Here is a 27,778-nt window from a genome sequence, read left to right as displayed (position 1 = left end):
AATTATAATTACATATTTTTTTTCTTTTAATTTGTAATTATAACTATAATTTTGTAATGTGATTATAATGATATGATTTGATTGGAAGCCCCACCAATAGATATTTTTGCGTTTCTTTATAAAAAAATCTCTTCCTTCTCCATCTTCTTCATCCTTAATTTTAGAGTTTCTTTGTCTTCTTCGATCTTCTCCATTCCTAACACACCATCCTTCCCTCCCTTCCAACACCTCTCTCTCTCTCTCTCTCTCATTCCTTTCCGTTTCCTTCTCAGGTTCTCTCTAGAAAAACGGTAGGATTATTGTTTGTTTTTTGGATTAGAGTTGTTGCATTTCAATTTTGACAGTTGGTGAATCAGATCAGGGCTTGAATTGAAGTTGTGATATCAAGAAAAGTGGAATTGCGTAAAGTTTGATTTGTGGAAGTAGAAGTTGATTTTTTTCAGAAAGGGAATGTATTGGGTTTTTTGCATTTAGGTTAAGAATTGTGATGAATACGAGGAGTTCATGGGCTGATTTGGCTTCGAATTCTGCAGATGAGCGCACAAATGCTGGCTCTTCTGCTAACAATGAAAGTGTAGGTACTGCGGGAAATGCCCCTACTCGATCCACATATGTCCCTCCTCATCTCCGCAACCGCGCGCCATCTTCAGATCCACCAGCTGCTGCCTTTAGCGGGCCTGCGTCGAGTAATGATCGTCCTGGGTATGGTGGTGGATCTCGCTGGGGTGTTCCCCGAAATGATTACCGCGGTGGGTATGGTAGTGGTGGTGGGAGAGGTGGTTGGGATCGTGGGAGAGAGAGAGAAGTGGATCCTTTTGGAAGTGATAGGGCTTCTACGAGATTGGGTGGATTCCATGGGATTAAAGCATCAAACAAGGGAGTGATTGTTTTAAAGGGTATGTCATGTTTGTGGCTCAAGGTTTTTTCTTTCTTTCTTTTTAAAGGTTTATGCTCTGTGATTTTATTTCCATTCAGTGCTACTCATAATGGAAATTTCCGAGGTTGTAGTTTTGTTGCTATTTTCATTCTAACAAGGTTAGTTTAACTGCTTTATTGTGTATGTGAGGTTCAATGTGAGTTGCTTGTAATGTTCTTTGTCCTTTGGGTTTTGTTGGGTCTGTTTAGTTTTGTTTCTGGAATGAATTGGTGCGGATCCATGCAGATGGGGGTGATGGGCATAGTGAGAAATTGGGTGGGTTTCAATTTTCAAGGGTTAAAGCTTCAAACAAGGGAGTCACAGTTCTAAAGGGCGGGTCGTAAGTGAGAATTTTTTTGGTTCTAGTTAGTCTTTTTTAAGGGTTTTTGCTTTATTATTTATTGATGTTGTCGTCATTGATAGTGGTGGATTAGAGAGGTTATGTTAAGTAATAATTTTATTGTGTTGCTGGTTTTGTTCACAATGTTCAGTTTGATTGCTCTGATATGTTAGGTTCATGTGTGTTGCTTATTATGCTTTTTTGTCCTTCATTTTACTAGGGAGATGGGATTGCATTAAAAAGATTTCAGTAATTTTTACTTAATAAAGTACTTCCTGATAAATATTTATATATTTAGAGATGAAAAATGTGAAAATGAATGCCATTGCCTGTTGTCAGTCACATGTTAAGCTTGTTGTGTTGTCCTCAATAATCATCTAGCCAGCTTTTCTTTATGTTTGTTCATAAAGGTTAGTTCTTATTTGCTTGTTAGTCTTCTAGATTTTGTTGTTGAATGTTTTAGTATATGCAGATGAAAGTGATGGGGCTAGTGTGAAATTGGATGTGTTTCAAGGAGCTAGGGCATCAAACAAGGGAGTGGCTGTTTTGACAGGTAACGAAGATTTTTATAGTCCAAGCTGTTTTCATTTTATTTATTTATTTACATATTTCAGTTGTTAAGCATGTTAAGCATTGGTTTTGTTGAGTTGCTGCTTTTTGCTTTTTAGCATTCGTGTTACCATCATGAAATTTGACTGCTTGCTATGTATATTTGGTTGAACATTGTACCTTTTGGGCCTCGGTTATAGTACTACGGAGATGGGAATTTATTAAAAGGTTTCAGTTATGTATGTTCATTGCATGTGATTGAAAGCTTCTTTAATTTGTGGCACAGGATACAAATTCAGTAGCAGTGTTTGGTTCCTTAAAGATTTTGAGCTACAATGTTTGGTTCCGAGCAGACCTGGAGATGCATAGGAGGATGGAAGCACTTGGTGAACTTATTCAACTACATTCACCAGATGTCATTTGTTTACAGGTTTTTCTTGTTCCCTACTCTTGAAATTGGATCTCCCTGTGTTGACTTTCATCTTAATTACTGCCATTTTTTTTCCTGCAGGAGGTTAGTCCAGATATATGACATATTTCAGCAATCCAGCTGGTGGAAAGCATATCAATGCTCTGTTTCTTCTGAAATAGCAAGTTCAAGAAGATACTTTTGCATGCAGGTATGGTTTTGATATGTGCTGGATGGTGATTCTGCTTGTTAGTATGCTTCTGGCTTACTTTACTTAGTGAAAAAGTATGGATCCTGAGAATTCTCTTTGTTGTACACTCTCTCCCCCAAACTGGAGAATCATGGAAACATGGTTTTATGTTGGCTGTTAAATGAACTTCTGCAGGTTTTCCTTCTTTTGGTTGAGTGATAGTGTTTCATTTATTGGACCGGCCCTTGATTATCTTACTGATCACGGAATACGTTTGACCTACTCCCTCCCTGCCATTAACATTTTTGCACTTTATTCAACAGAATGCTTCAAACATTTAATTTATGCACGGCTTTTTATGCGTTCTTTTTTCTTGATTTGCTTTTTCTCATGTTTCGATTCTTGAAATATACTGAATGATTGATCAAATTCCAATGGTCTAGGTGCCTAAGTACCTGCTATTAGTTAATGTCGTACCATAGGCAGCAATCCATATAAATTTCTAAATTCCTAATATTTTTTTTTAAGATTATGATAATGATTTTTTTTAAAGTATTTTTTATTTAAAAATATATTAAAAAAATAATTTTAATATCAATATATTTAAACAATCTAAATACATAAAAAAAAAATTCAAATTTTTGAAAATTTCATTCCAAACACTTCCCGACAGCATATTACTTCTTGGATCATATGATGCTGTCTGCACATTAATATATAACACCAAAAAAAACATTTGTCACACCTCATAATCTAAAATGAAAAGGGTACACACACACACACAACAGCCTCTCTCTTTTCTAGCCGGTTAGAGAAAGGGAAGAAAATTTATTCTAATGAGAGTTAGGCAGCACAACAAAGCATAGATCATAAATTTAAAACAGAAGACAATAAGTAGCCTCTAACATGGAGCAGGCAACTACTCGTTACTCAACATTGACCCGAACATTAAATATCCTCATTTGGGTTTTAATGCTGTATCCTTTTCCATTTTTCCCATCGATCTTATTTTATTATATATATAAAAAACTTAGGTATTTTATAATTATTTTTAGACTACAAGACCCATAAAAAAAAAAAGTAACCGCCCCATTGTTGGATTAAAGATTATGATTAGTGTTGATTCCTCAGTTTTGATACCAAAAATGCAATGGCTTTCCCCCTAACTTGTCTCAACTGCATGCTACGCAATATTTTATTCTGCATCTTTAGCCCTACTGGTATCTTTAGCCATCATAAATTGTCTTCTCCAGCTAAGTGGCTGTTTGGATATGCTGCAGCGGTCGCGGTTGAAATGAAAATATGCAATATAGTGTTTGGTTAACACAAACCATGTTTTTTATTTATGTGGATCCCAGTACAAAACTAAAGTTGGAATTCAGTTTTTGAAAAGCAATTTGCTTTTTATGCGTTTTGCCCTCTCTCTCATTCCCCTTGCTTTCCCTTTATTTCCCAACGGTCCCACCTCCTGTCCTTGGTTTTTATGTTTCAACTATTCTAGAGGGCTTGCTGCCGACAAGAATTGTGTATTTAAAAGTGTATATGTGATTATTTTTAAAGTATTTTTTATTTAAAAATATATTAAAATAATATCTTTTTAGTTTTTAAAAATCATAATTGATATTAGCATATTAAAATAATTTAAAAACTTTAAAAAAATATTTATTTAAAACAAAAATAAAAAAATTTAAATTTTTTTTATAAATATTTTTAAAATACAAAAATTAGTTTTTTCAAGTCGCAATTTCTTTTCAAAATTAGTTATAAATTAATTTTTAAAATACAAAATTAGTCCCGCCTCTCATTACTCATCATAATTTATTCTCCTTCATCATCCATATAGAGAACTTATTTTAATTGTTGTTGTTAAAAGAAAAAAACTTCGTCACCGTTTATTCCGTGGTTATTTGAAAATTATTTTTTAATTTTTTATATGTTTGTTTATTATTAAAAAATTTATTTAATAAAAAACATTTTTTAATATAAAAAAATATAGCTTGGCTTTCAACAAATAACTTTTCTTTTATTTTAGGTAAAAAATACATTTCAAAAGTTACAAGAAATTAAAAATCATCTTGTTAAAGGTTAATTATATCAAATTTGAATTTTTTAATTGCTATATATATTTTTTTAATTTTATTTTTATCTTTACAATTTAATTTAAATTTCTTTTATATGGATTACTCATTTCAGTTTAAAATTTAAATTTTTTTATAATAATATTATCGATGGTTCTACGAATAATCATGTATCAATTTGATATGCAGAATTTTTATGATAATTTGTTCATTAATATTGAATAAGATTAGAATATCCTTTTTCTTGATGTTTTCATTATAAATTATTTATATAATTTTTTAAATTTATTATTTTTGTTTTTTATGCAATTATGGAGAGATAATTGAATTATGATTTTTTTTCTTAAGTTTTATTGAATCACTTTTATGTGCGTGTTTATTTTTATTATTATTTAATTAAATAAAAAAATTATTTCTAAAACCCCAATCAAATTTATATGTTGGGGAATCAACATCTATCTTATAGTTTTTAAATTTAATTATTTTTACATCGAAAATCAACGCATCAAACAATAATTGTCTGACTTGACAATAATTGTCTGACTTGACATCCAGAAGGCTGTATCTTTTTTATTTTGTTTTTAGCGCAAACAAAAAATCTCAGCCAAAACTTCAGGAAAAAAGTTGCCACAGGAGAAGGTGAGAGAGAGAGAGAGAGAGATTCAATGGCTTGCAGGCAGATCTCTTACAGATCCAAAGGAACAAGGAAAGTATCAAACTACCAAAAAAAAAAATTAAATATATCAAATAAACAAGCATACCATAGCTTCAAAATTTCTTAACAGCACATTAAATATATAAATAAGTGATTTAAACGGGAAATAACTGTCTATTAAAAGGCTTCGTAGCTCGCGGGTAAACTAAATATCTGTCTAAAATAACATCCAATCGTTTTTCTTTTTGCCCTAGCTAGTGCGTGTTCAAGCCCTCCTTTAAAAGATCATTGAATTTATTTTTTCTGTAGTGGTATGAGGACACATCACATCACATCACAAAAAGATTATGTAGAAAACAATTGATGATGTAGTTCTACATAATCACATCATTGAATTTATTGTTTTCTGTAGTGGAGAAAACAATTGATGATGTGATTATGTAGAACTACAACCCAAGCATTATTAAATAACTAATCGATTAGGTGCCCAGTCAACTTCCTAGTAAAGCTTACACGTATACACATCACATCACAAAAAGCTTCAGCCAAATTTTCTCACAAGGAAAAAAAAAAAAAAGTAACCGTAAGTCGATACCAAAACCCTAATTAAGTTGTCTAAAAGGCATGCTACGCATTCTTGTATTCTGCATCTTTAACCCTCCAGGTATCTTGAGCCATCATCAATTGTTTTCTCCAGCATCTGAATATTAAGAACAGAAAAGAATCAATTAGTCAAAACTTTTATCTTTGTCAAATTCATGAAATTTATGCCTGTGATAATTCAAAGGCTCAATATCAACAGAGAGATTGGAGATCACAATCCACAATTCTATCAACTTATCTGAATATGCACCCAAATGGCTGAATTGATTTTTTCTTACGACAAAATCTTTCAGTCAATTGTTTTACTTTTACACCATTTCGTATAAAAAAAAAGCATGGTTTTCCTGAGAATTCTCTTTGTTGTACACTCTCTCCCCCGAACTGGAGAATCATGGAAACATGGTTTTATGTTGGCTGTTAAATGAACTTCTGCAGGTTTTCCTTCTTTTGGTTGAGTGATTGTGTTTCATTTATTGGACCGGCCCTTGATTATCTTACTGATCAGGGAATACGTTTGACCTATAACTAAATTTTAGCAGTTCCTTAAAGTCAGTGTCTTTGTAAAACATGGGACCAAATAATATCTTACCTGGATTTCATGTATTACATTGCCTTGTAGTTGTCAGCGATCCAACTTAAAGACTTGATATTGGCATTCATTTTTTTCTAAATTCATTTTTTTATTATTATTAATATTGCCCCCTTGTTTGCAGTTAAGCAAACTACCAGTAAAATCTTTCAGCACTAAACCCTTTATGAATTCAATAATGGGGAGAGAACTTTGCATTGCTGAGCTTGAAGTACCAGGAAAAAAGTCATTAGTTGTTGCCACTAGCCATCTAGAGAGTCCTTGTCCAGCACCTCCAAAATGGGATCAGATGTTCAGCAAGGAACGTGTGGATCAGGCAAAGGAGGCCATCAACCTTCTCAAGAAGAACTCAAATGTGATTTTTTGTGGTGACATGAACTGGGACGATAAGTTGGATGGTCAGTTTCCTTTCCCTGATGGATGGGTTGATGCCTGGGTAGAGTTGAAGCCAGGGGACGATGGATGGGAATATTTAGACACGGTCAAAGATAGTAAATATTTATTTCATAAAAAAAAATAAAGATAGTAAGTGTTTCCAATTTCAAAATCATAAGATTTTAATTCCTCAGTTTTGAAACAAAAAATCTGCCGGAATTTCTTATTCATTCGTTCGCAAGGCCTGGCTCTATATTTGTTTGTTATTGGACTATCCTGTGTTGCATGATTTGGAATTTTGTTTTCATTTTTGGATTTTTTATGCAATACCCCTTCCAATCACATTCTGCGTCTTGGAATAAAAATTGTAAAAAATATGAAAAAAGTTGATTGAAAAGTAGTAAAAAATCAAAATGAAGCTGCTGAGAGAACCTAGTTTTTTGCGGTCATAAAGAGGTTCTGACTGAACAGTTTGAAGAACAACAAAGACTTACGTGGAAGGGCATCATTGACGTCCGGGATTCTGTGCATGTGGAATGTTTTTCAAATAATGACAGTATGCTAAAACTAGATATCACTGGCGAGTATAGAAAGCACCGTTTTTTTAATAATAATAATAAAAAAACATCTAAACCTCATCGAAGTTGGTGAGAGATTTTGGCCTGTCGGAATTGCTGTTTAAACGGAGTTTACCTAAAGGTTTTTTTTTTTAAAATTAATATTATTATATTTTTAAATTAAAAATACTTGTAATCTCTATTTTAATTTACTCCGAATAAATCTCATTAATTATGATGAAATATCTTGAAGAAGTCTCATTGATTATATGATGAAGTATTTTGAAAAGAGTGTTTGAGATTGTAATAGTATCGTGCTTTTAAAAATAATTAATTTTTTTAGTTTTAAATTAATTTTATTTATTTATTTTTGAATCATTTTAAAATATTGATGTGAAAAATAAATTTTAAAAAATAAAAAAAATATTATTTTAATATATTTCTAAATAAAAAATATTTTTAAAAACAAAATTTACTACAGTTTCAAACACATATGAAATTTAATATCTATATAGATACGAGATCTTTGAAAATGCATGCAGTGTGAGATAAGATATATAAATGGTTGAGTACCGTGTGGACCCCATCAAAGCACTTGTATGGTCAAACAGCCACTTGGCCAATTTCTTGGCTTTCTTGCGACGTAGCTTCCTAGAACTTTACCTGATGATGGAAGCTGCTATTTAAATTTAAGAAAATTAAAAATAAATACAATTAAAAATATATCACCATGCTAAAGTATTAAAAAAATATTTCATACTTACTCTAAATAGTACTTCAATTCTTCACAGTTAAAACAAATATAATTATGTGTAATTTTCATTTCAGCATGTGACAAATATCTTCTATTCTCTAGACCATTTTTTCCCCGTGTAAGAAAAAATTGAAAATGATACTTGTGCCATCATGATACACCGAATCTAATAGCGGATGACAAATCTGATCCCCCTCACATCTAAACCCATCTCTTTAACGAATAAATACCCCCTCTTGCTCCGTTACTCTGCGATCAGCCAGCTCGCACTCTCCAGTCTCCACTCTTCACTCACAATTCACCGAAAGCAAACTCTCTCATATCATCCTTAACTCTCCCCTACCCATTTAGCTCTATCATGGCCACCGTGATTATACGTAAACGACTCGCTCGCACAGACATCAAATCTTGTCTGTCTTATCCCACTGATGCACTCGGGCCTTTTCCGATGGTCGAGGGTCAAACGGCTATTTGGTTTCAAGCAAGAGATCCCACCGGGAAAGTTTGGAACTTTGAGCTCTCTAAACGGCCTCGTGGCTATCTAAAACCCGTCATGAGAGGTGACTGGTTGAACTACGTCCGTGAGAAGAGCCTTACAGTTAGAGATGTTATCGTCCTAACAAGGGAACAAGATATTCAGGATGAAGTAACCTACCACATCAAAGTTGAACCAGATTTGAGACTCACCTTGAAGACATTTTCTTCGGCTTATGAGGTGATCACCTTACTCTTGCTGTGTCATTTATGCTTTGCTTCTTTCGGTCTGGTTTCAGATCCCCTAGAGAGTCTTCAACCTCTAGGGTTTGGTTTAGTCTTGGGTTTATTTTAATATAATCTTTGATGGTATGATACTATCAATCAATATAGTTATACACTCACATAAGTTGAGTCTACTCAGTGTTCGAGTATACTCTACTTCTAGCCTTTCTTGGTCTCTAGCAAGTTCTCTCACATTTGATGATTGTGTTTCTTCAGTATCTGCTAAGCAAGCCATTGAATCTCTCTCTCTCTCCCCCTCTCTCTCTCTATCTCTCCCCCCTATGGCAACGTTTTTCCTGAAGTTCGTCCTGAGTTTTTTTGGTTTGTGCTAAAAGAAATAAAAAAGATACAGCCTTTTGGATGTCAAGTCAGATAAGTTGTTAGATTTGTGGATTCTGATCTCCAATCTCTTTGTTCAGCTTTAGAATTAGCATAAATTTCGTGGATTTGACCAAGATAAAAGCTTCGACTAATGGAGTCTCTTTTGTTCTCTTGAGTTTATTGGGATGCTGGAGAAGACAATTGATGATGGCTAAAGATACCATGAGGGTGGAAACTCTGTGCTATAGTAATTGAGTCTCTTAATGATTTGATTTTTGAGTGCATTTTCTTGAGTTCTTGTTTGTGCTAAAAAAAAATATACCTCTTGATTCCTACATAGCTATGCATGTCATTCCTACAACAACTAACACAGACTCTGACCAGACCCTTTTTTTTGGATACGAAATGGTGTAAAAGTAAAACAATTGACTGAAAGATTTTGTCGCAAGAAAAAATCAATTCAGCCATTTGGGTGCATATTCAGATAAGTTGATAGAATTGCGGATTGTGATCTCCAATCTCTCTGTTGATATTGAGCCTTTGAATTATCACATGCATAAATTTCATGAATTTGACAAAGATAAAAGTTTTGACTAATTGATTCTTTTCTGCTCTTATTCAGACGCTGGAGAAAACAATTGATGATGGCTCAAGATACCTGGAGGGTTAAAGATGCAGAATACAAGAAGGCGTAGCATGCAGTTGAGACAACTTAGGGGGAAAGCTTTTGCATTTTTGGTATCAAAACTGAGGAATTAACACTAATCATGATCTTTAATATTCCAACAATGGGGTGGTTACTTTTTCTTCTTCTTTATATGTATATATAGCATCTACTTTATGTGAGGATTATTTGTCTTTGAATCGCTGCACAATGTTAGTTTTTTTATTAGCTTTGAAATATATAACCGCTGTCTTGAAGCAAAAACGTTAGTCGATCTGTCCACTTTTTCTTTTTTCATTGCATCATTGACGACTAATTGAGTATGAACTGACTAATCCAAGTAGTGTTTAAATCAGTTGATACAAAAGAAAATTAAATAAAATTTTAAGAGAGAAAATGAAAAGAAAAAAAATCTAAATACAAAACTCGGCAGAAGTTGCATTATAAAGCCAAAGTTAAATAGACATGCTTGATAAAATATGCTAAAAAATATATAAAAAATAATATGTAAAATATGCAACTTTTTTTTTAATTCGCTTTTCTTATAAATCTTTTTTAATACTAATATAATCGAGTTTGAATTAGATTTATTATCAATATTTAGTTCAGGGAAAAGAAAAGGATCTTCTTAGATTGACAGTGTACTTGTATGTTGAATTTTTACATGGGTTTAGTGGATTGAGGGTTTAGATGTGTCTGTGCTTTCAATGAAATCTAGGATCCTATATTTATGTGTGGAATGTTTTTCCACCGCTTTCGAAGAATGGTTGATGGCTAAAACTAGGTGGTATTGACAAGAATCGAGAGTATCTGTTTCTGACAAAAAGTAGCTAAACCTTGTGCAAATTGGAGAGTTGAACACAGGTGAGAAGAATCCTTGCTTAATGAAAAACGAAAAACACGCACATAAAGTATTTATCATTATCTATGTGTCCCGTAAAGAAATAGAGGCACTATTAGATTAGCTGATAAATATGAGAAAATCATGTCGAGTCAGAAAAAAGTGGAAGATTTAACTGGTCCGGAAAAGGACACGATCTAAATAACCAATAAAAGAACGAAAAACACTGAATATGGAGCAAATTGGAAGAGGACAACGAAAGTATTTATCATTCAACGAAAGTAGTTAAAGAGGCTACTATGGCCCAGGCCAGCGACGACATGTGGAAGCATAAACATTCAGATCGTGTCCTTTTCGCGAGCAAGAGAAAAAAAAAATAGATCGTGTCCTTTTCAGATCGTGTCCTTTTCGCGAGCAAGAGAAAAAAAAAATAGATCGTGTCCTTTTCGCGAGCAAGAGAAAAAAAAAAAAAAATCGAAGCAAGAGAATCAAGAGACCAACACTTGTCCAGAAAAACCAAACCACCAATAGAACCCAAAAATAGATATACAAAACAGGAAAAAAAAATGTTTTCAAAATTTATTCAACCATATACCTAATCCTGCTTCCTCTCACCCTAAAAATCTATATGTAGTTTAAAGCCATCACCCATCAAGATAATACACAATACATACCAGGAATTCTAGCAAAGAGCTGATTCTTGTTGATATTAGAGCTGATTAATTCTTGTTGATAATCAAGATATTAAGCAAACCATCAATCGTTAGAGCAAGCAACAGAGGAAAAATAGAAGCTTCAACGTTAAGCAGATAAAAATAATTAATCTACATTGTTACCTTGCTTACTTGCCCTTCTCAAGATCAGTAAAATTGACATAATTGGTAAGGAGGCAATACCTGGGTTATCATATATCAAGGAGAAGAAAGTGAGAAGAGAGGTAAAGATGTTGGAGCTTCCTGTCTTGCCTAGCGATCATTATGGTGTGCTTTTAACAATATCAGGTCTGTAAAGTCAAGTGACGATTTTAGCTGGACGATAAGGCTTGGAACAGCTTGCAGAGCATGATGTTACAGATTTTGTATAGAACTTTTTGGATCGAAGTGATATGAACTGTTTATTGTTACTGCAAGGTTAACTAAGACCTGTTTGTTTGTTGGAAACTATTTTTTTTAAGAAAATAATTTTATTAGAAAGTAAATTTTTAGAAAGTGAATTTATTTTTCGATGTTTGATAGTATCATAGAAAATAAGTTGGAAAACACTTTCTAGTGTTTAGTTATGTTATGGAAAATGAGCTGAAAAATAACTTATTAATATTTTTTTTCAAGTTTATTAAAATAATAAGAAACAAATATTATAAATTAAAAAGTTGAATGAGAATGAAATTAAAAAAAAATCTAATTTTATAAATTATCTCAAATAAAATAAATAACAATTAAAATAATGGAGATCAAATCTAACAGATAAAAAAATTGAAAGATGATGAAATTAAAATAATAATAATTACAATTTCATAAATTATTTCACATAAAATAAGTAACAATCAAAAGAATAAGGACCAAATTTGATAGATAAAAAATTTCAATTAAAAAAATAATAAGAGAAAAACAAATAACAATCATAAAAATAGGGACCAAAGTTAATATAAAAATTAAATTAAATCAAATTCTAAGGGTGAAATTAAAAAAAAAAATTCAAAATAAAATATATAGCAATCAAAAGTTTGAAGATCAAATTTATTATAATCAGTAAATAATATGATATATTTTAATTTTTTACAATTTCTAGAAAGTGTTTTCTACTCAAAATAAAAGGAAAACACTTTTCTAGAAATTAAATCATATTTTTCTTTAACCGGAAAGTGTTTTTCGTTGACCAATTTTTTTAATGACAAACAAATACAGAAAAGTTTAAAAAATAATTTTCTACCAAACAAACAAGGCTATTAATGTTATACATTGTCATACCTAGTATCAATTTACGGATTGCCCAGAATCATCTTATTCAGTGAGTTTTGAAAGCTGGACTCAGCATGTAAATGAATGAATGTACAGAAAACTTGTATAAATGAAATAAACATTGTAGCCTTTGATTGAGCAGCTCTCTCTCCCTCTCCCTCTCTGTTAATTATGTATGGTTGATTTGCAGGGTATCTTCTTGTCGAAACTTAAAAACTTCGCATTGGATCCAGTGCCTCCTTGTTTCTTGACACAACTCAAGATCGTCAAGATCCACACATTTGATGCAAGTGAGGAGGAATTGCGCGCATGCTGTCAGGATTTTATTCAGAGTCTCAACAGTTTCGGAAAAGGTGTACATTTCAGGTGGCAGGTTGAACCAGAATAAGACATCCATGCTCGCTAGAGAACCAAAATTCGAAAGCATTTACATGTGAACCATGCACATATTGTTTTGAGTTTTGACACAAAATTCCGTGTGTTGAACAATTAAAATAACTTGTGCTCCTACATTTCTTTTTCTGCAGTCGTGTTATAGATCAGTGGTATATTTGTAACTGAGTTCTAGCAGTTCAATAGGGGTATTTAGTTCCTTCTGATGTGTACTTCAATTTCCTGCAAACATTTTTTAGTCCGATTCTGCTATCTATACTGGATTTTGTTGTATCTTAATGTTTTTTTGTTTATTTCATTGATGCGTAAGCTTTAATTGCTTGTCTTCTGATTGCAGATTCATGATTTTACTCTCTTTTTTTTTTGGTTGTTAGATATTGCATAGTACATCCTTTTTCTTTCTCTCTGTGGTTAAAACCTCCTCCTCCTAAAACCTGGTTTAGCCGATGACTCGGTCTAAGGCATAAAAATCTTGTTAAACTGAAGCAAACAGCGTTGAGCATGGGGTACCCCGAAGCAAGCAGTGCTCTCTGCTTGTGATGTTTTTTCCCCTCTTTCTTCAGAAAATTGAATGCCACTGTCTTTGTATAAAAACACTTGGCATCTCTTATTATATATTTAAATAGTTATCATTATTTTTTTAATAGTAATAGAGAGAATTATATATAAAATAGCACTGTAGATCATGAAGACTGAGAGAGAAAAGAAATTACAAAAAGGCACCATGAAAAGGGAAACAAAGACAAAACTATTTAATCCAGTTAATGATACATTTAAGATTTCTAAAAAGATCAAAAGCCTGTGTTACTGAAATTTCAAACCGAGAATTTCAATTAAAGAACCAAATAGTTATTATTATCTTATTATTATCACTACAGTAACCATTGACACTGGCAATCAATGCAAGTATTATTGTCTCGCAATCATGGTAACACCTATCTAACTATTGTATTAATATAACTATCATTAAAACAACACTGACCATCCGTTGTTTTTTTTTCATTAAACAAACATATAATTTAAAATTTATAAACATGCAAAAACAAACATTCTTTCATTATTGTTATGAGGGTGATATAGTTTTTCAGCCCTGTTATTTAAGTAAAATGACATATAAGCTATATAGGTAAAGAATTCATAATTTTTCTGATATTAACATATATACATAAATTTAGAGGCGGAAACAGGAGGTGGCAAGCAGGGGCTGGGGCCCCTGCAAGAAAATTGTTTTTCCAGCCCTTCCTTGATAATTTATATGATTTTAACTAAAATAATAATATAACTGAAATCTTACCCCCCTAATTTTATCTTTTGACTCCGCCCCTATACATAATATTATTTTATCTTAGCATGAATTACATACTAAAACAAAAACAAACTACTTTGTTATTGTGATTTAGTGATCTTTTATTTGACTCTCTTTACATATTTATTGACTTGACTAAGAATTATTTTGCAAGTAATAGGCTTTCTACATCAAGCTACTATCTTTCTTATTTATGAAGAATGATACATTATTAAATCATCATAAAACTTTATTTCCATGTATCTTGGATTTTTTAATGATTTAATGAAAATATAATTATGGTACATTTAGAAGAAATGAATTGCTTTAAAATGCTCACATCAAACTTAGAAAATCAAAGAAGAGATTACCTTTTTTTTTTCTTCCAGCAAGGCTAATTCCTTAATATTATAGAAAATTACTAGATAGGTTTCCCGCCACCACAGATTATCTTTCGACGCATAAAAATAGTTTCGTGCATGCATTAATGCTTTTTCAAGCAGTAATAAGATTTTTTTTTTTAATCCAAAATGCATTCGCTTTTGTTTTTTAAATATTGAGATCTGTTAAATACAGGCCTCAGGTCATCAACCTGGCCTTGTTCAATTACTTTGTTCTTTTATATTTTATTTAATAATATAATAATAATAAAAAATACTCGCTAAAAAGTCAATGATTTTTTTTAAAAGAAACAAATGTACTAATAGAGCAAGTTCGTTGGTTAAATACTAATAGAACAAGTTCGATGATTTTTTTAAAAGTCAAAGATTTTTTTTTAAAAAAAAAACTTCATGAATGCCTCTGTTTTTTCATTCACTCAAAGGCATCGTGTAATTGCTCACACCATACTAATAGAGCAAGTTTGATGATTAAATACTACCACATTTAACCAATATCGACCAAACCAAACATTTCAAGCAGCACTGCACATTGAATTAGTGGAAAGAAATGACAGGAAAAAAAAATAAAAGACCAACACAAACAATTTAACTAATTAAAATGCACCTTCCCTAACCCCGAGGAGGAGTTTAACTGATTAGATCCTGGGTTTACTTTCCAATAATCACGAGTTTGAGTCTTCTTAGGGCTATTAGAGGCTTACATGGTCATTAGCTTTAAAAACCAAGGGATTAATCAAGATGCAAACAAGTTTATCCATACAACAACGTTAAAAAAAAAAAAAAAAAGCACCCTGCCAACTTATGTGGTTGTCCTTCGAGCCCCTCATCTGTATTAGCTGACATGTTCAACTGGCAACACCATAAAACTACTCAAGAATAATAGTACTCGTACCATTTTTCTCAGTTTATTCCTAATCAAGTTTTAAAATAATGCACCTGGTCTACAACCCATTTAGCCAAGAACCAGTAAGTTAATCAGTTCGACCACAAAAAGAAGATTTTAAGAAGACTTTGAATGCAAGGATCCTAGGAGTTGAAGATCGCAATTAAGTGATCTCTTTGGCCAATGTTCTGCAGGCTGCTGCCAATGCACTACAAATTTTCCTTCATTAATAGCTTGCTTGGCACCCTGTAGTTGCCTATTATTGATAAAGTGTTTTTGTATATCAACTCAGTAAAATGCCAGCACACCCAGGAATTCACGAAAAGGACAACTACGGGATCCAAAACGAAGCACCAATTTCAATAATCCAGTCATGGAAAAGGTTACGAACTCACTGAGTAGCAACTCTCAAAGCGAACAAACAACCCACATAACAACAACCAACACACAAACATTGTTGAGAAAGCAATAAAAATCAATGAAAAAATGACAACAATATTCAAAGCAGCAACCTCACCGATTCAGGAAAATAAATAAAAAAAGCACCGATTTATATATCGAAAGAGCGACATCAATCACAACTTCTTTAACCATTGGCTCGACCAGAAAGAATTCAGTCCACATCACTTAATACAAAAGCAATATTATTCAAAAGAAAGATCAATAAATAACAAAACACAAATCTTCAGACTTGGAATGATTTAAAATCTAGAAAAGAAAGGAAGAAATATCAGTCGATTGGAAATGGAAGAAAGTAAAATTACTCTACCTGTCTAGTTACCCTCCTCTCTCCAAGCCCAATATAGAACTCATCATTCAACAGCTTCTCATTGTTTGTGCCCTGTATGTATTGAATGCAGTTGGAAGGTTTTAGTAACTAAATAGCAAGGGACAACTAATAGCTCTAGTAAAGCAGTGATTGAGGTGTGTCTAAATAATAGAAGAAAAATGAGTATGAAATTGTTGTAAATTTAGCAGATTTATCCTTACTGCAAAGGCAAGTAATCCTCCTAATGCTGTCTATGGAGAGAGTTTTCCTACCAGAATCCCCATTCCTTAACGAATGTAAAACGATTGCATCATTAAGAGATAAGAAGTGGTTTGCACATCCAATTTGTAAATAAATTTATGAGCATCAATACCTGGCAACCAAGACCCCCAAGCCCGAAGATACACTCACCATCAGTAATAACAATGACTTGGATATTTCTCTCTGCCCAATCCTTTGATGCTTTAAGAATTTTGCCCCTGAAAAATTCAATTTTCGCTTAATACTCCATAATTGAGCACCATAGATGTTTAGAAAAGAAAGAAAAAACTATAGAAAATTCATGTATAAAGGTGCACATGAATGAAAATGAACAAATGTTATTGTGATAGCAATTACTCAAGCATCATTGCAGGTTGCTGGAAGTACTGAGGGCGTTGAAACACAATATTCTGCACAATGGTTGGATTAGGTACTAAACTTCAAATGTATAGTCTAAATCTTTCCTTCTTAAGGGATGAGTTTCAAGCTTTTGCAAGCACACTGTTATAATAATATCCTATCCCATTATTTCAGCAAGAATGCAAGAAACTTCCCCAGGGCTTTCGAGTTGAAAAGTAGCCTTCATCTACTGCTCATGGCTGTCTTGTCAATCATGTGGTCCTTCATCAGAATTCATCATTTAAAATCTGGGTTATTAAAACAGAAAGCGAAACGGCACACACCACCGTAGAAGACAATTCTGTTTAAAAAATCTTATTTGTGCCTATGGACACTAAAAAAAACTAAAAGCAAAGCACAGAAGAGATCAAAAACCTTTCTTCCTTGGCTGACAAGCGATCTTCGAATGAATAAGCCCCACCCTTTTTCTAACACAGAGAGGCAATGTGTTTGGTGATGCATAGCAATGGCCAGTGAAGGGTTTGGTGATATTTGGTGGAAAGGGAAGATCCATATGAGAGGAAAACTGTATGTTGGTGTCCGGCCCTCACCATAGTTTGAGACAAAAACACAAAAAATATGTATATATTATGATAACAAAGAAGCCACGTTGCCAATAACTCAACCGCACATACAAAACCTGAGAAGAAATTACACCAGACATATCTCGAGATCAACAAAATTTTCAACGCAAAACACTTTTTAAATCCACAGTGAAATCACTCTTAATCTGCAGGATTTCTGATCTCTTTTAGTATTTTTTGTTTATTTTAATTTCTTGTAATCTATAATTTGGGCAAAACTACCCTGCTATATCCAATCGAAAGTGATTTGGGTTTCTTTATCCAACTTTTTATTACTAGCAAAATCGTCCAATAAAAGCCACATGACATGAAAAGATTGAACAAAAGATGTCCAATTGTCTTCTAATATTACAAATAGAGCATATATATATATATATATATATATATATATATATATATATATATGGTATGTTTAATTAAACAAAAATAAACCATACTGCAATTAAAATGTTGTCGAGCGTGGAGGCCTTACAAGTCCGAACTCTAAAGAAGGACACTCTGGCAAGCAGCTGAGTGCACTGTACTGGTGGGCTACATATATCAGAGGTTTCTAACGTCTCTCTCTGGAATGACAGCCTCTGCAACTTCCATCACTTCAAGAACCAGCCATGTCAATCTAGATGAAGTTACCATAAAGCTCCACTTCTTGTTTCAAACCTTTACCCTTTGTCTTTAAGAGCACGTTGCAAATAAACTAAAGTACTTGTCGGTTCACAAGGCCACTTTAGGGAATTCACATAGATAAACGAACAAGTTAGGGCAAACTTCAATTATACCCCCCAATTATTGGAGTAGTGTCGATTGTCTCCCCAAACAACCTTTTCTATTGATTTTACACCCAAATAATTTGGATTTTTCAATGAAGTTCTTCTAATAGGGACAATAATGTTCTCCAAGATCGTAGAAAACTTGATCTTACTCGTACGTTCCATAATATTAGAAAATCAGGTATAAAACAAATCTTATAAACTCAAGGAAGAAACATAGTAACAATGGTAAAAAAAAAAGAGTTATCATTGATGAAAAACATTAAAATAAAGAGGTAAAAGAAAGTTATGATTTGGATGGAAGTCATGATCAAACATGAATGGAAAGATTTAACTGAAAATGACGGAAGCTGAAGGAATAAAATTTTGTTTGGGGACGAAATTGAAACTAGTAATCTAGTTAGGGGTATTCTTGAAGTTTTCCGAACAATTTAATTCATCTTGTTAGCAAGTAAGTTCATGGGATTGCTTTCTTGATTCTTGTTAGATACTGGAAGATTTCTTGAGGTCAACAAGCCAACTCCAACTCCAACTCTGAAGCCAAACCAAAACCCACCAAGAAAATTCACTCAGAAAACGAAAAAATTAAGCCTACAAATGCAAGAACCTTTAGCTGAACCAGAACCAGAACCAGAAGATGACGTTGTGAAGCTCAATTTCTTCTTCAGTTATGGCACTGTCTAAGCTTCCTCTCTGCAGTGTCTTCTTCTTCCTGTACATTTCACTTTTTATATCATCACAAGGTAATGGAGAAAAACCCCACTTGTATATTCACTATTTCAAGAAACTAGGAAGAATCCCTTTTGTGTTTCTAATGTTTTTCTGGCAAATTTGCAGCTTTATCATCAAAAATAGCAGTGGCACAAATCAAGGACCAACAAGACAATGAGCCATTTGTGGGAATCAACATAGGAGAAGATGTGTCCAATCTTATGTCAGCTACAGAACTTGTTTCATTTCTACAATTTCAAAAGGTTACACATATCAAGCTTTATGATGTAGACCCCGACATACTCAAGGCCTTGGCTAACACCAAGATCCGGGTCATTATTAGTGTTCCAAATAATCAGCTTCTTGCTATTGGATCCTCCAATACAACTGCAGCTTCTTGGATTGGTAAAAATGTTGTTGCTTATTATCCACAGACTGTAATTACTGCAATTGCTGTTGGTGATGAGGTTTTAACTACAGTACCCTCTTCAGCTCCTTTGCTTATGCCAGCTATTGAGTCTCTTTATAGTGCTTTGGTGGCTGAAAATTTGCATAATCAGATAAAGATTTCAACTCCACACTCTGCTTCTATAATTCTTGATTCATTTCCACCTTCTCAGTCTTTTTTTAATCAGAGTTGGATCTCGGTTATTCAACCGTTGCTTCATTTTTTATCAAGAACTGGGTCACCTTTGATGATGAATTTTTATCCTTACTATGTGTTTATGCAAAATAAAGGAGTGGTGCCTCTTGATAATTCTTTGTTCAAGCCCTTGACACCATCCAAGGAAATGGTTGATCCTAATACTTTGTTGCATTACACTAATGTTCTTGATGCTATGGTTGATGCTGCTTATTTTTCGATGAAGAATATGAATTTTACTGATGTTGTGGTTCTTGTTACCGAGAGTGGTTGGCCTTCAAAGGGTGATTCAAAAGAACCTTATGCTACAATTGACAATGCAGATACTTATAATTCTAATTTGATTAAGCATGTTCTTGATCGTAGCGGGACTCCTTTGCACCCAGAAATCACTTCTAGTGTGTATTTATACGAGTTGTTCAATGAAGACTTGAGGTCACCACCAGTATCAGAAGCAAATTGGGGATTGTTTTATGCGAATTCGACACCGGTTTATTTGCTTCATGTATCTGGAAGTGGGACTTTCTTGGCTAATGATACAACCAACCAAACATATTGTATTGTTATGGATGGTGTTGATTCAAAGACATTGCAAGCAGCATTGGATTGGGTATGTGGACCAGGAAGGGCTAATTGTAGCGAGATTCAGCCAGGGGAGAATTGTTATCAGCCTAACAATGTTAAGAACCATGCCTCTTATGCATTTGATAGCTATTACCAGAAGGAAGGAAGGGCTTCCGGGTCCTGTGATTTCAAGGGCATTGCCATGACCACTACTACCGATCCAAGTAAGCATTTTTCACTCTTAATGCCTTGAATAAACACAGTTCTTTCATATTTCATTGAACTTTAACAAAGTTTAGGATCTGATCTTCAAATTTCGTCCTCAATAGATCGTTATTTAACTGTTGTCTGTTTGCAAAATTGAATGTGTGGTTACTGCTTAGACAACCAAATAGTATGCTGTGCATCTACTAAAAGTGCATTAAGGCTCTTGAGTGGTTAAACAGATACCTTAAGCTCAAGTATTTAGGATTAAAAGTTAAAAAGGTGCTAATTGCCTTATGCCACACCACTAAAGGAAAGTGAATGGTGGCACCATCCCATCATAATCCTCGGGGGATACTATTGAGGTGACTTCAAGGGTACATTTTGTGTGATTCCTACCTGACAGAGTCACATGGTTTCTTGAGTGATTGGATTGTGGAAAGGGCATGGAATAACATTTTGTGCTGAAACAGCCAACCTAGGAAATTATGATTTCAACTTGGACGCTATATGCCAAGAGAGCCCCATAGAGTCAGGACAGGACAGTAACAACAGTTCAAGGCCATTCATCCTCTTTCTTTTATACATTCTTGCAAGAAACTCCATCATTGCTCTTTATCTACCGAATGACTGTTACCTTGAGGAAAATGAGTCCTGTTTGTGATGTTTTTTCACCTGTTATGTTTCTCAAACCTAACATCTTTTTTCCTTGTTGGCAGGTCATGGGAGCTGTATATTTCCTGGAAGGTAAGAAACCCTTTTTTTCTACTTGGTGGCCTAATTTATTCGAAAGGACATCACACTTTGGTTCCTTTTCTGCTTCTTTGCATTCCCTTTCCTGGTAGTCAAAGAGAACAATTTCTTAATGAAAGTGCAAAAAGCAAAATCATTACTTAATGAAAACACCTTGCAACAATTTCTCACCAATTTTCCAACTTCGGATGCAGCAAAAAAATAACGAATAAGGCGAGGACGGTGGTGAACACAACCAATCCAAGTAACGCAGCGGGTGGTTCAAGATTAATCAGCTTCAAAAGCAGTAGAATGAGTGCAGTAGACAAGGCATTACAAACTCTCTTGACTGTAATCTTCTCTATTTTGTTATACATTCCCTTTATGATGTCTTGAGGCGTAAAATAAAACAATTTTTTTTGTAATGTAATAGTGTTTAATTCCTTCATGATGATTGGCTATTGCTGTGCTAGGCTGTTTTTAGTCCACAAATTCTTCATTGTACAAGCAAATTCTCACTTGAGAGATGTTCTTGGTAGGGTCTTCTCTGTGAAAGGAGTGATGACAATTTTTTTGTGGGCTCTTCTGTGGAATCAAAAGTGTTCAAAAAAGTAGGTTAGCACTATATACTTTCTTGTAAGCAAGAGCATACCGCAACAAACATGGAGGCCTAGAGAGAAGGATTTTTCGGGGCCATGATTATGAGCAAGATAATGGGAGTATCTTCAAGATTTTTCCTTCCTCTAAACAAGCCAGAAGGAATGATGAAGTTTGTGAAAAGGCTAGTCTTTAAGACCCAGGTTCTTCTTTTTATTTTTTTTATCTTTTTTATTCACTAGTTTTTTAGGCTAATCTTCTCGTAATGATCATGACAAACAGTCTAAACTAAGGTTTGACCTGTGATTAAGGTGAGCTTCTTTCTTAATCATTCAAACTTCAAGCTAAGATTGTGAGATATAAAATTGGTTTCGAATGAACTTTAATGGTGAACTTTGTGTCCAAGTTACAAAGTTAACCTAAGATACCCTTATTGTAAAACCAACAAATAAAAAAACAAATTATTAATTATTAAATTTGATTTTACTGTGATAATAATAATAATTTATCCACTCAAAATTAAATAAGAAGTTTCAAGTTTTAAATTAAATTTAGCATAGAGTTAAGCTAATCAAAATTTAATTTGATTTTTTTAAAATTATTTTCTTTAAATTTATTAAAAAAACAATCTTGAAATTTCTTTGTTTTTGTCTTTTTTTTAATTTTTTTTAAATTCTTTAATTTAAAAACAATCTTGAAATTTCTTTGTCTTGGATTATGAGTGTATGATGTAGGGGTGTGCATTTCCGGTTCGGTCCGGTTTTGGGCCAAAATAAATAACCAAATTGAAATTATTTTTTTTCAAGTTTTGGAACCGAACCGAACCGAAAACCGGTTCAAACCGACCATGTTCGGTCCGGTTCGGTTTTTTTTTCCTTCCAAACCGTTTAAACCGGTTCGTCTTATTTCTATTTTCATAGCTTTGTGCTTATGAGAGAAATCTTGGCTTTCTCAACAAGCTAAACCGGTAAGGAATATCCAGAAATCCAACCCCAGTTTTCTTTTTGCTAGATCCTTGCTCAAAAATTAATCTTTGCACAAAAAATACACAAAACATAAGGAAAGGAAAGAAAAGAAGTTATTTCACTGAAAAAAAAAATTAAGATCAAAAGATATGTATTATTCAAATGTAAAACCAAAACAATCAGAAACTAATTACAAATTTTTATATAGATCTACACCATCTATCGAGTGTGTGGTGTTTTTATACTCGGTTTCTTCAATAAATAACCGAACCCGATATCCAGTTGTTGTTCTCATGAGACCAACATCAAGAAAATCACAGAAAAACTTTTCACTGGTTTGACATAACAATCTTCTTCGGTTACATGGGTATAAAAAATTATATAGCAATTACAAAGTTAAAAGCAAAAGAAAAGGTAAGAGAGGCGTGGCTGAACTAAAAAAAATTAAAACCAAGTGAAGAAAGGTGTGCCTTTGATATGAGGACAGCTAATAGGAGGACAGATAAGCATGGAGAAGCAGGAGCTTAACGATTCTTAAAAATTGTGGGATATGGATTGTGGAGTACAAAGAAAAATGAGGGAGGAGAGAGTGGGAGACGCAGAGAGCAAACTAAAGGGAGGGGGCGGCTGTCTTCAGAATGTTACTTTAGGTTTAGGGTTACGAAAAAAACATGTTATTTATACCTTTTTTTTTTTAATGGTGGCTGGGTTGAACCGGTTCGGTTCGGTTCGGTTCAATCGGTTTCAGACTTTGAAAACCGAAACCGAACCGAACCGAATTTTTTTTGTGATTTTTCAATCGGTTAATTCGGTTTTTTTTTTTCGGTTCGGTTTTTTTGGTTGTTTTTTATTCGGTTTTGTCGGTTTAATCGGTTATTCGGTTTTTTTGCTCACCCCTAGTATGATGGAAGATATTTTTTAAAAATATATTTTATTTAAAAATATATTAAGATATTTTTTAATTTTAATTTTTTTTTCAAATTAAACGCAATTTTAAAATATGCAGCTTTAAACTGAAAAAAAAAAAAACATTCTTTTAAAATACTTGGCCATTATGTGGGTCCCTCAAATTCCTTCCGCTGACCATAGGTCCCATTTAAGCACCTACACGTTTGATTCTTCAGTGGGCCATACTTGAAGCACTTTGTCTCCAAAGCTGGACTTTAATGTTTCAAATTAGTTTGAACTTTCCGAACTTATAAAAATGCAATCTTTGTTGCAAAAAATAACCTTCGTGCCCATCGTCATCATCTCTCCCCTTTCTAAACCTAGTAAAAGCTGCAATCTTTCTGTTCATCTCTCAAACCTCATGTCTTGGTCTTGCAAGAAGTGTACTTTCATTAACTCTCCATCACCAAAACCCACTTGCCAAATCTGTCTCTCACCTCCTTCACCCCCTCCACTACCTTCCTCTTCTTCAAATCAAGAAACCCCAAAATGGTCTTGCAAGGCTTGCACTTTCTTGAACCCGTATAAGAACAGTAGCTGTGAAGTATGTGGCACTAGAGGTTCTGTTTTTTCTCTTTCTAGTTTAGAGGATTTGACCGATACTAGTGGTCTTGATGGTGATGTGGATTCTTCTGTTGGGTCTGTTTTCATGCCCTTAAGGCATTGTAAGAGGAAGGTTAGAGACTCAGTTGACGATCATCAAGAGGGTGGGTTTCGTGGGGTTATGTCTTTGAACAATGTCGAAGGTTGGTTATTTTTTGTGTGTTTGTTGTTTGCTTTATGGATTTTGTTGGGTTTTTTGTCTGCTTAATGGATGAATGTTGCTTGTGTATGCAGTTGGAGGTGATGAGGATTCTGCGAAATTGGGTGCATTCCAAGGTGTTAAAGCATCAAACAAGGGAGTGACTGTTTTAAAGGGTAAGTCAAATGTTTGTGGCTCAAGTTCTTCTTCTTTTTTTGTCGTTTTAAAGGTTTATGCTCTGTAAGTTTATTTCCACTCTGTGCAACTCAAAATGGAAATTTCCGAGGTTGTAGTTTTGTTGCTATTTTCATTTTAACAATGTGAGTTTGATTGCATTATTGTGTGTATGCTAAGTACAATGTGAGTTACTTGTAATGTTCTTTGTCCTTTGGGTTTTGTTGCTGATCTATGCAGATGGAGGTGATGGCCATAGTGTGAAATTGGGTGGGTTTCAAGGGGTTAAATCATCAAACAAGGGAGTCACAGTTCTAAAGGGTGAGTCGTAAGTAAGTTTTTTTTTTGTTCTAGTTAGTCTTCTTTAAAGGTTTTTGTTTTGTCATTTATTTATGTTGTCTTCATTGATAGTGGTGGATTAGAGAGGTTATGTTAAGTAATAAAGTGTGTGAAAAATGTGAACATTAATGCCATTGCTTGTTGTCAGTCACATGTTAAGCTTGTTGTCTTGTCCTGAATAATCATCTAGCCAGCTTTTCTTTATATTTTTTTTTAATTAAAGTTTAGTTCTTTTTTGTGCTTCTTGTTAGGCTTCTAGATTTTGTTGTTGAATGTTCTAGTATATGCAGATGAAAGTGATGGGGCTAGTGTGAAATTGGGTGCGTTTCAAGGTGCTAGGGCATCAAACAAGGGAGTGGCTGTTTTGACAGGTAACGAAGATTTTTATAGTCCAAGCTGTTTTCATTTTATTTATTTTTTTACATATTTCAGTTTAATGGTTCTTTGCTTTGTTAGTTTATTTATGTTGTCTGAAACCACAATGATGGATTGATGAGGTTATGCGGCGTAAGCATTGGTTTTGTTGAGTTGCTTCATTCATTTTGCTTTTTAGCACCCGTTTTACCATCATAAAATTTGACTGCTTGCTAGGGAGATGGGAATTTATTAAAAGGTTCCAGTTATATATGTTCATTTCACGATTCAAAGCATCTTAAATTTGTGGCAGAGGATACAAATTCAGCAGCAGTGCTTGGTTCCTTCAAGATTTTGAGCTATAATGTTTGGTTCCGAGAAGACCTGGAGATGCATAGGAGGATGAAAGCACTTGGGGAACTTATTCAACTACATTCACCAGATGTCATTTGTTTACAGGTTTTTCTTGTTCCCTACCTCATGAAATTGGATCTTCCTGTGTTGACTTTCATCTTAACTATTTCCATTTTTCCTTGCAGGAGGTTATTCCAGATATATATGACATATTTCAGCGATCCAGCTGGTGGAAAGCTTATCAATGCTCTGTTTCTTCTGAAATAGCAAGTTCAAGAGGATACTTTTGCATGCAGGTATGGTTTTGATATGTGCTGGATGGTGATTCTGCTTCTATGTTCTTGTAATACACCATTCACAGGCCTGCGAGATAGATACATTAAGCATCAAAATTAGTGGTCTTGTAAGTCACCATGTTGAAAGTTGTTACAGTTACTCTCATGCTCTGTTATGGCAGAGACAACTCATACATGGTTTCAAATTAACATGACCTTTAGTATGTTTCTGGCTAACTTTACTTACTGACAAGTATGGATCCTGATAGTTCTCTTGCTGTACACTCTTTCCCAAGAACTGGAGAATCATGGAAACATGGTTTTATGCTGGCTGTTGAATGAGCTTTTGCAGGTTTTGCTTCTTTTGTTTGAGTGATAGTGTTTAATTTACTGGACCGGCCCTTGATTATCTGACTGATCACCGAATATGTTTGACCTTTAACTAAATTTTAGCAGTTCATTAAATGTCATTGTTTTTTTGTAAAACGTGGGAAAAAAATTAATATCTTAAAGAATTAATGTTGGCATTGTTTTTTTGTAAATGTCATTAACAGTTCATTTAATGTTGGTATTCATTTTTTCTAGTATTATTAATAATGCCCCCTTGCTTGCAGTTAAGCAAACTGCCAGTAAAATCCTTCAGCACTAAACCCTTTATGAATTCAATAATGGGGAGAGAACTTTGCATTGCTGAGCTTGAAGTTCCAGGAAAAAAGTCATTAGTTGTTGCCACTAGCCATCTAGAGAGTCCATGTCCAGCACCTCCAAAATGGGATCAGATGTTCAGCAAGGAACGTGTGGATCAGGCAAAGGAGGCCATCAACCTTCTCAAGAAGAACTCAAATGTGATTTTTTGTGGTGACATGAACTGGGATGATAAGTTGGATGGTCAGTTTCCTTTCCCTGATGGATGGGTTGATGCCTGGGTAGAGTTGAAGCCAGGGGACAATGGATGGACATATGATACCAAATCCAATCAAATGTTGTCTGGTAATCGTGCATTGCAAAAGAGACTGGATCGATTCATATGCAGTCTGTGTGATTTCAAGATCAGTAAAATTGACATGATTGGTAAGGATGCAATACCTGGCTTATCATATATGAAGGAGAAGAAAGTGAGAAAAGAGGTAAAGATGTTGGAGTTACCTGTCTTGCCTAGTGACCATTATGGTTTGCTTTTAACAATATCCGGTCTGTAAAGTTAGTAACGATTTTATCTAGCTGGACGATCACGATACAGTCAGGGAACAAAAAATCCTTTGAGCATACTTTGCATGCAATTTTGTACAAAACAAACTCAAAGATGCAAAGGCCTGGAGCAGCTTGCAGAGCATGCTGTTACAGATTTTGTATAAAACTCTTTGGATCGAAATGATATGAACTGTTTCTTGTAACTGAAGCGTTAATTAAATGTTCTACATTATCATCACTAGTATCAATTAACGGATTGCCCAGAATTTTATCAGTGAGCATTGAAAGTTGGCTAAGCTGCTTCTGCTTGAGAATTGCTGTCATAATATTTTGATTTGTGATGTAATTAGGTATGAATTATAGCAATAGATCATCGCCATTAGACAACATTATTTTAATTTGTATCTTAAGTTTCTAGCTCACCTGTATGACCAAGTGGTTCAACTGTTTTCGTCTAAAACTAGAGATCAACAAGAACCTGAAATGTTAAAACCATAATTGAATATTTTTTAATGTTTTGGGTTGCATTAGATCGACACAAGAATTTAAGCACGCATGGATGATCAACCACTGTTCCGCATTTGGCAGATTTCATTCAGTTTCTTTTGCACATTTTGCCTTCAATGATGGAAATTATTGATCACTTGGAGTTACACTTAACATTCGTAATATCGTATCATTTAAG

General features: G+C 33.8%; 5 protein-coding genes across 19 annotated transcripts; 4 read left to right on the top strand and 1 right to left on the bottom strand.

Annotated features, from left to right (window-relative positions):
- LOC18097370 (uncharacterized) lies at positions 1-27,296 on the top strand. Of its 6 annotated transcripts, none has more exons than XM_024598669.2 (7): positions 23,889-24,371; positions 24,502-24,582; positions 24,821-24,901; positions 25,210-25,290; positions 25,587-25,732; positions 25,813-25,923; positions 26,517-27,296. In XM_024598669.2, the coding sequence occupies exons 1-7, from the start codon at positions 23,921-23,923 to the stop codon at positions 27,099-27,101; spliced, it is 1,536 nt and encodes a 511-aa protein (XP_024454437.1). In that variant the 5' UTR covers positions 23,889-23,920; the 3' UTR covers positions 27,102-27,296. The 6 variants fall into 6 exon arrangements, with proteins under 6 accessions (XP_052308323.1, XP_052308325.1, XP_052308324.1 ...); XM_052452362.1 differs by having other exon boundaries at positions 23,889-24,410; positions 24,508-24,582; XM_024598668.2 differs by having other exon boundaries at positions 23,889-24,410.
- On the top strand, positions 1,961-6,864 carry LOC18097373 (uncharacterized). The gene is given in 5 exon segments (XM_052451931.1): positions 1,961-1,981; positions 2,092-2,235; positions 2,317-2,327; positions 2,329-2,425; positions 6,454-6,864. Coding segments are annotated over 5 exon segments (669 nt in total). The 3' UTR covers positions 6,850-6,864.
- LOC112327148 (uncharacterized) lies at positions 8,221-10,030 on the top strand. Its single transcript, XM_024598675.2, has 2 exons — positions 8,221-8,730; positions 9,718-10,030. The coding sequence occupies exons 1-2, from the start codon at positions 8,374-8,376 to the stop codon at positions 9,763-9,765; spliced, it is 405 nt and encodes a 134-aa protein (XP_024454443.1). The 5' UTR covers positions 8,221-8,373; the 3' UTR covers positions 9,766-10,030.
- On the bottom strand, positions 16,051-18,218 carry LOC18097449 (uncharacterized). 10 transcript variants are annotated; one of them, XR_002981197.2, is made up of 5 exons: positions 17,325-17,952; positions 16,908-17,171; positions 16,663-16,768; positions 16,511-16,575; positions 16,088-16,361 (listed from the first exon to the last, which is right to left on the bottom strand). XR_002981197.2 is itself a non-coding variant. In XM_052452366.1 (4 exons), the coding sequence occupies exons 1-4, from the start codon at positions 17,461-17,463 to the stop codon at positions 16,348-16,350; spliced, it is 324 nt and encodes a 107-aa protein (XP_052308326.1). In that variant the 5' UTR covers positions 17,464-17,978; the 3' UTR covers positions 16,051-16,347. The 10 variants fall into 10 exon arrangements, 2 of the variants coding, with proteins under 2 accessions (XP_052308326.1, XP_024454440.1); XR_008059039.1 differs by lacking the exons at positions 16,908-17,171; positions 17,325-17,952 and adding an exon at positions 18,006-18,211 and having other exon boundaries at positions 16,051-16,361; XR_008059041.1 differs by lacking the exon at positions 16,511-16,575 and having other exon boundaries at positions 16,051-16,361; positions 17,325-17,953.
- LOC18097371 (glucan endo-1,3-beta-glucosidase 1) lies at positions 18,758-21,602 on the top strand. Its single transcript, XM_006383844.3, has 4 exons — positions 18,758-19,043; positions 19,138-20,442; positions 21,142-21,169; positions 21,370-21,602. The coding sequence occupies exons 1-4, from the start codon at positions 18,971-18,973 to the stop codon at positions 21,548-21,550; spliced, it is 1,587 nt and encodes a 528-aa protein (XP_006383906.2). The 5' UTR covers positions 18,758-18,970; the 3' UTR covers positions 21,551-21,602.
- Positions 27,297-27,778: the final 482 nt, after the last annotated feature.

Source organism: Populus trichocarpa, chromosome 4, assembly GCF_000002775.5.
Source record: "Populus trichocarpa isolate Nisqually-1 chromosome 4, P.trichocarpa_v4.1, whole genome shotgun sequence".
Classification (NCBI taxonomy): Eukaryota; Viridiplantae; Streptophyta; class Magnoliopsida; order Malpighiales; family Salicaceae; genus Populus; species Populus trichocarpa.
This window is presented reverse-complemented; position numbering and strand designations above follow the sequence as displayed.